Source organism: Coptis chinensis, chromosome 5 (genome assembly GCF_015680905.1).
Source record: "Coptis chinensis isolate HL-2020 chromosome 5, ASM1568090v1, whole genome shotgun sequence".
Taxonomy (NCBI): Eukaryota; Viridiplantae; Streptophyta; class Magnoliopsida; order Ranunculales; family Ranunculaceae; genus Coptis; species Coptis chinensis.
Window position 1 is genome coordinate 66928953 of NC_141460.1, and position 8548 is coordinate 66937500.

Below are 8548 nucleotides of genomic sequence, written 5' to 3' on the forward strand. Positions count from 1 at the left end.
AACTTGACTTTGAAAGGTACATGTATTGGCTTATGGAATTTGCAAATAAATAGGCTCACAAGAATTGGCACCCCCGCACTCAAGCATGACTTCTTACAACATCTTCATCATCTGTTATTGCAAGCTCAGTGACTTAGATGGTGTCTGGAATTTTTGAACTCATCTCTATTTATGTCTATCGTTTATGTTGTGTTTGTGTGTGTGTGAGTGCAGCCAAAATTTGGGAATCTTTCTCACAATGAACTGAAGATTTTATCTTTGTAATATATTTTGTCACCATAATGAATATTATTTTATTATTATTTATTTTTCGAAGGCAAGTTTGTGCAACCAGCAATTTGGATAGTGGTGTTAGCCACATAGGCACACAGTGTCCAAAAAGGTGGAAACAACAACAGTACAAGAAACAAGACAAGCATTGGATTAATAATCAGTCGTATATCTATTATGTACATATGAATTTGGTTGGGTTCATTCAAACTTTTTATTTTAATTAGTACAAATATGTGTTACAAGTTATTCTAATTTTTTGGCAAAATTGATTTATTGTCGAGGGATTTAGGGATAATGTTATCTGGAAAAATATTAAATAGGGCCATGTGAGTATTAGGATAAAATATTTCACCACATTGAGGTGCATGAAGGGCACCTCACATAGTGCCCTTCATGCACTCAAAATTACTCAAAATTACTTATGTGTTTATAATGGTATTCGTATTTTTAATTTAATTTAATTAATTTATTTTCTATTTATATGTATTTTGATATGAGTTGCATCAATTCATCATCATGCTTGATTATAAGTTAGTGATTTTTTCAAATGTTATATAGTTTTACACTTTGGTAATCCTGAAGTTTCAAAATGATATTGACAAGCGTTCAAGCAATATAATTAAACTTATTATATCCAACCAATAAAAAATATTTTACTCCTACCTACCTATCAAATGTAATTGGCAACTACGACTATATAGTGTTTGTCTTTCATCTATTTACAAAGTTCTTGAAAATTGCTTTCAATTGAATATTTGCTTTGACTTGAGTAAAAGTTACCGAAAAATATAATTTATAAGAGCACCCGTTCGTAAGACGGGTTCAAAAACTAGTTTCCTACTTAACTCTGTAAAATTTTCATGTTGCCAACACAGGCCTTAAGTCGACTCCCTATTTAAAAAGTTGATACTAATATCAAGGACCAAGATATCGAATTCGAGCAATATACTGTGTACCCAAAAACCGAGATATATTGATATATATCTTTTTGTTGACCGGTCAAAATTTTGATTTTGTATGTCGATAAATCAAAATATCATCGAAAATATTGGAAAATATTAGAAATATCATCGATTATATCAGAAATATCGTTGATATATTAATAAAAATAGGTATAAAATTAGTCAAAGTCAACAATTTGTATCGGATATATAGTATATATCGGTCAATATATTAATATATCAGAAATTACAAAATATATCAGCAAAAAAAAAAAGATTCAATATTCGGTGTAGATATATCGAATATTTTCATCTTGTGTACTAAAAAAAATATATATCGGCAATATTTAAGAAATTTCGACGATATTTTGGGCCTTGCATAATAGTGTGTCTGGACTCTCGATACAAATGGCTGGTGGCGTTAGCCCTACTAGCCTCATGCCATGTGCATAGGCACTATTCACTCGACCCCTCATTTTTCTATATACAAATGGCATAACGTTAGCCCTACTAGCCTCATGCCACATGCATAGGAACGTGGAACAATCTCAAGTCCCACTATTATTTTTCTTTCTAATTTTAAATTTACAAATAGAAGTGAATTACTATTTTACCCCTATGTGCAATTATTTTTTCAACCCTAGAGCCCACCAAGCCTACACGTGTTTGCCAGAAAACAAATTTAACAATTGTGAAAATACAGTTTTGCCCCTAAAAAAAGAAAGAAGAAAACAAAAGAAATTGTGAAATTACCAAAATGTCTCTGCGTCCATACGATGTTCACTCGACTCCTCATTTTTCTATATACTAGTCTGATGCAGGTGCTATGCACCCTACGCACCTTGGGCCCATTCTATCTATAAAATAATCACTAAAAATTGAATTACTCATTTAACCTTTTTGTATTTAGTATTTACTTACTTGATTTTTAGTTTGAGTGTAAAAGTAAATTTGTAGTTATAACAAAATTACAGGGGCAAAACAATCACGAAAAAAGTGACCAAGAGTCACACTTTTTTTTATAAAAATCACTATTGCATATTGCAGTACTATAGATCAAGGTCAAGATTTTTAAATTAGTAAAAGATATATTAAAGACAAAAAAATTGTGAAATTACCAAAATGCCTCTACATCCATACCAATCACTATTCACTCGACCCTTTATATATCTTTTTCTAATTTAAAAAGGTATTTGTTACTGACGGACTCCATATTGTGTTGGGCAGACCCAAAAAAAAAATTATTACAAGTGTGTCATTAGTCCCAAAAAATCCAAAAAAAATACAATTATTACAAGTGTGCCATTGGTCCCAAAAAGTTGAATTCGAAAACCCCAAGCTTAAACGACCCGGCTAGGTCGTTTGTTGTGCAAACCAAACGGTCTAGTCACACCGTTTGGACTAACTCCAAAACGATGTGGCCATGTCGTTTGGGATTTGGACTTAGAAAAAAACTTACCGGTGTGGTCACATTGTTTGGACTAAGTCTCAAACGACTTGGCCACACCGTTTGGGACTTAGTCCAAACGATGTGCCCACACCACTCAAAAGGCCAAAAAATAGAACTTTATATTTTTTCAAAATTCAAATCTCAAACTGTGTAGCCATATCGTTGGGGACTTAGTCCAAACGGTGTGGCCATATTGTAGGAGACTTAGTCCAAACGGTGTGGCCATATCGTTGAGGATTTTTCTAAGTCCAAATCCCAAACAACATGACCACATCATTTGGACTTCGGTCAGGATGGTGTAACTGCATCGCCGTTTGGTGTCTGGTGATCGATCTGGGTCGTTTAACTTTGGGGTTTTCAAATTTTCTCATTTAGCCACTGTACACATGTATGTATATTCGGCACTAGTCACGTGCATATTCATTCATAATATTTAATGTTAGTGTTAGGATATAGTTTTCATGTTTAATGTTGGTGTTACCATATTTACCCATCACTATTCACTCGACCTTTTATATATCTTTTTCTAATTTAAAATTTTTTATCCTGAGCTATAGTTCTACAGTACTATAATATTTGTTTATTTTGTGATTTGTGAATCTTGTTCACACTTTTAAGGACTGTTTTGTATATGTTATTTTTCTCTATTTATGATATTATCCCCATTGTCTTAATCATTTAAACAAAATATGCGTCTGCACATGCGCATCATACTAGTTATATATTAAAGATTTGCTGATGAAGAAGGGACAAATGGACAATGGTCAAAGGCCTCGAGAGATCTAGAATAGCCGTGTACAAAAGTCACATGACGTGACCCAACAAACACAACTAAAAAACACTCCTCAGCCGGCCCTATCCTACTGTCAACAAATTGACACTCTCATTTCATCTCCAACCTCTAAAAATAAGATTCTTATCAACAAAACAAATAAAAATGGCCTTAGTTCCAACCCCATTAATCGACAATAACGGTGCACCACCACCAGTGATAGCAGAAGTAGACATGGGTTCAGACTCAACCGCACTCACGGTTCGAGCCACAGTCGTTCAAGCATCAACCATTTTCTACGACACACCCGCCACTCTAGGTACTACTACTACTACTCAATTACAAAACTGCCCATCTTCATTTACTAAATTTCCACTCATTTCTTAACACAGCTAAGGCAGAGAGATTAATATCGGATGCAGCTTTATATGGTTCACAATTAGTTGTTTTTCCTGAAGCTTTTATTGGTGGGTACCCACGTGGTTCTAATTTTGGTCTCACTGTTGGTTCACGTACTCTTAAGGGTAAAGAAGAGTTCCGAAAATATCATGCTTCTGCTATAGATGTTCCTGGTCAGTAACAAAATTAAACTCAGACATTTTAACATTAAAGTTTTTGTAAAAAAAAAATTAATATTGTAATATATTTACAGGGCCTGAAGTTGAACACTTGGGTGCAATGGCTGGGAAGTATAAAGTATATTTAGTGATGGGTGTAATTGAAAGAGAAGGATACACACTTTATTGCACGATTCTGTTTTTTGATTCACAAGGGCATTACCTTGGTAAACATCGAAAATTAATGCCAACATCATTGGAGCGTGTAATATGGGGATTTGGAGATGGGTCTACAATTCCAGTGTTTGAAACTCCTATTGGAAAAATAGGTGGGCTTATTTGTTGGGAGAATAAAATGCCACTTCTAAGAACAGCAATGTATGGAAAAGGTAATTAACAGTTGTGTTTATCTTTATTGTTTGTGTATAGCTTTTTAACTGTTTTGTCTTTGTTTTGAACTTTGTTAGTTTGGTATAGCTCTTTACAGTTATCTTTCATTCGATGAATGAAAATTTAAGATAAATATACTATTTGGAGTTAAAGAGTGGAGATTGTTTACCTTGTTTGGACTGGGAATATCGGACCAGTAGCACAGTGAGGGTTTGACTGGGTGTGAAAGTGAGTCCTCTCACAACTTGCATTACCCACACGAACTAGATTATCGCCCCTCCCTATTCTAATCACTCTGTCCACATCATTCGGCAGTAGCTATGTGAGAAGTAGGAGAGAAAGTGCTTGTAAGTTTGGCCCTCGTGGACAAAAACTCAATTGCATTTGTAAGTGTGGGATCACTGGCATGGTGCAAAATCCTATCCCTAAAAAATTATGTCTACTGTTGCCATTTGATTTGTGTGCCTTCAAGGTCACTGCTATTAATTGGTGGTTATACATTGTACCTTAACAAAGCGGTCACCATTTGAGGTCTTGAAGGAGACAAGATCGGTATTTCTTGCACTGCTGTATGGACTATGGACTTTATTTACGTATGTTGCTTACAATGTTTGATTCTGAAATTAAATATTTGAATCTATGTCTATCTCATGAGACCTTTTATTTGAAGGTATTGAGATATATTGCGCGCCTACAGCTGATGCTAGGGATCTGTGGCAAGCATCAATGACCCATATTGCCCTTGAGGGAGGATGCTTTGTTCTGTCGGCAAACCAGTTCTGCCGAAGAAAAGACTATCCACCTCCTCCAGAGTACACGTTCTCAGGTACAGATGAAGATCTTTCACCGGAGTCAGTGGTATGTGCCGGAGGCAGTGTCATAATTTCCCCGTCAGGGACTATTTTGGCCGGACCCAATTACGAAGGGGAGGCTCTCATCTCAGCTGACCTAGGTATGATGTTCCTTTTTTAACCAAATTCTGTAATTCCAAGATTCTGACATATAGCTTCGAGGGCACCTTTGTGCTTGAAGATGAAAGCATGTTAGGCTCCCTAGAAGGCTAGAAGTATCTCGAAACATGGATAATTTCTAAAACAGGATAGTTTGAATCATGAATTGTTAAGAAAAAACCTGGAGCTGAACCAGTGCAATGCATATGACAAACGTGGGTTGTCTTGACCGTACCTGCTGAAGGTATCATATTATACTCCTTGATATAAACAATGAAATAACAATATGATATCATTATGCGTCTATGTTATTTACACCCTTCTGTGGTATGACTGGTGTCAACAAATCCTATTTGGGAGTTCAGTGTTTCACTGAATCTCACACTCCATACCAAGTTGGACTCTGACCCCATGCATCCATGCAACAAAGACCATAACTTAATTAGGATGGTCACTCGGTCTCTCCTAAAACGGCAAGGAGACATGTGAGAAAGGTAAAATTATTAAATTAGCATGCCTCTGTACGTACTTATAGGGGATTAAGTGAATAATTTTAGTTCATGTATCTAACTCAACTACTTGAGTTTAAGGTTTAGGTGACAACTGTTACCTTGGTTTGACAATTTAAGTAGTTAGGCTCCACTTGGTATGAAGCAAAAGATTGCAAAAGTGCAAAACAAATCTTGAATGAGTTGATAAGAAATGGGCTTTGAGGTGTAGTAATACCTGGTATAATTCCCAGTTCAAAAATCATGCCGTTGGTGTTAAATCCAATAACATGTTTGTAGTTTGGAACTTGGAAGTGGCAGAAATGTTTTTGTGGAATTTTTATTGTGTTTAGTAGTGAAATTGCTAGTTGAACTACCTACTAACACAACCAAAACCCCTGAAACTGCTGTCGGTTTTGTTGGTATAACAATCACAATCCAGGGCTTTTCTGAATCTGTTCTTGCACTTGTGAGTAATGAAGGTTTGATACTTCTTTATCCCCCTAACCCCCTTTCCCCTCCTTGATATGTAATTGGGTTTGTGAAGACCACAACAGTGCTGCCTGGGTTTACACTCGTCCTTCGACTGGGAAATCTGTATTGATTTTTATGGTTCTGAACATATTTTCCTTCCTTTGATTTTAAATGATGTTCAGATTTTGGAGAAATAGTACGTGCAAAGTTTGACTTTGACGTGGTTGGGCACTATTCAAGACCTGATGTGCTGAACCTTATTGTGAGGGATCATCCAACAACTCCAGTTGCTTTCACCTCTGCTGCAGCCAAAACTGAAGGCTCTCACAAATCAGAAGAACATTGACTTCTTAGTAATTGCCTGAAAATCTCAAATGTAAGAGGTGTACCGAGTTTGCATGGCGTTCGATTACATAAAAGATCTTCTTCAGTTAAGTGGTATAGCAAGGCTGATTATTATTAAGGTGTGGGGAAACTTCTGCTTCATCACTTCGTTGCATGTTCAAAATGTTAAATGATAGATTTGTTACTGTTTAGTACTGTTAAGACCCAAGACTGAATGTATAGAATGAGATAGTCAAATAGCTTGAGAAATAAATTAAGAGAAAACCTAGTTCATAATCACTTAGAACCCTCGAAGTTATTTAACTGTTGAATGAGCCGTAAATCTTGAACCAACGTCTGGTGAACTTACTGTGTCCTGTCTGGTTAACATATTATTGTTTTCTTATGTGAAAGCACCATATATATGATTAGGAATGAAGGATTGTTTGTTTGTTGAGAAAAATGACTGGAAATCATGTAGGATCATGTTACAAGGAATTCCAGGGTATCTTTGTTCGGAAAATTACCTATAGGCTGAACTGTCAAATTTCTATGACGATAACTAGGTGTTTTTACTTTTAGGACCAGTCAAATGGTAATCTACGATTTTCGTTACCAAAAACCAAATTAACTAAGGAGCCTAGTTAATAATTATTGTTTATTTTCCCAAAAATACATTTTAATCGTCTAACACTCACTGATAATATAAGTTTAAAAACGGTGCACGAAACATAAGTTGACTATAATCGTCTAACACTCACTGATAATATAAGTTGCCAAAGAAAAAGAAAGGGAAACAATACTGTTTAAAAGATATAATAATAAAATAACAAAATGAGTACCACTATTCACGTACATGAAACAAGATTAATGCTTTAGAGTTTACTGCAGAGTGGGAATATTTATTAACGCATGAAAATAACAATGATTGAAGTATAGCTAGTAATACTCCGTTTTATATCCATTTTATACGTTTTTCCGTATAATACGAATAATAAGGCAAACGTTTCAAATTTAAGGATTAATATTCGAATTCTATAATCCAAGCTTTATAATTGTTGAATAATAAGGTCGGTATTTTTTAAATGAAAAAAACACATTACAATTTGGGCAAAATAATACTTTCTAAACTTATAATGCAACAAAATATGACCGTATTATACCCGTATAAAACATGAATTATATGTTTGACATTTTTTTCGTTTTTTTGGACCAAATTTTTAAACGAATTAGAATCCAAATTTTTGGATTTTTGACTAATAATTTCCGTACCGAATTTTTACCGTCCACGAATTTACTAGCTATGGATTGAACTAGTTTCTGTTAAGGATAATAAGGATACAAAATAATATGTGTATCCAATGTAATATTTTGTGATATATTCTTCTTTTTTAGAGGTATAAAAACAAGTCATGTAATCAGTTCTCTAGATGGTACAGATTTCATGGTATCAGTTAAGGTTTGATCCCTTTCTAACCCTAGCCGTCACTTCTTCCGCTGATCCGCTACTTTTTCAATCTTCTTCTTATTCATAGTTCTCTAGTTCCATATGTACGATATCGCTGTTGATCAACAGTGTCGCTTGCTTAATTGTTGAACCTGGGTTCTTTGAACAAAGCATTATAGGCGTTATCCTTGATTGGTTTGGCTTTGTTCACTTCTGATTTGCTGAAGAAGTTCTTCCCCACATCAACGTTGTGGAGAGTACAGACAAGCATTCTTTATCTACTGCATTATATTCTTGGATTTCTTGCTTCTTGGACAACAAAGCACCAAGCTTAAGTCTTGTCCTTTTTCAGCAGACCATTTATTTTGGCATTCTTTATTTACTTTCTCAACAGGACATTCTCCAGTCAATTATTCACTCCTCACTAGGGCTCTTTCGTTGGGTACGGTTTTTCCCCGACTTCTTTAATTTGGTTTTCACTT

At 35.0% G+C, this 8548-nt stretch overlaps 1 protein-coding gene across 1 annotated transcript; it reads left to right on the forward strand.

Annotated features, from left to right (window-relative positions):
* The first annotated feature begins 3484 nt into the window (after positions 1-3484).
* On the forward strand, positions 3485-6919 carry LOC147498461 (bifunctional nitrilase/nitrile hydratase NIT4A-like). Its single transcript, XM_086560427.1, has 5 exons — positions 3485-3755; positions 3829-4008; positions 4089-4382; positions 5054-5335; positions 6478-6919. Exons 1-5 carry the CDS (start codon positions 3602-3604, stop codon positions 6639-6641), a joined length of 1074 nt encoding a protein of 357 aa, XP_086416553.1. The 5' UTR covers positions 3485-3601; the 3' UTR covers positions 6642-6919.
* The last annotated feature ends 1629 nt before the right edge of the window (positions 6920-8548 follow it).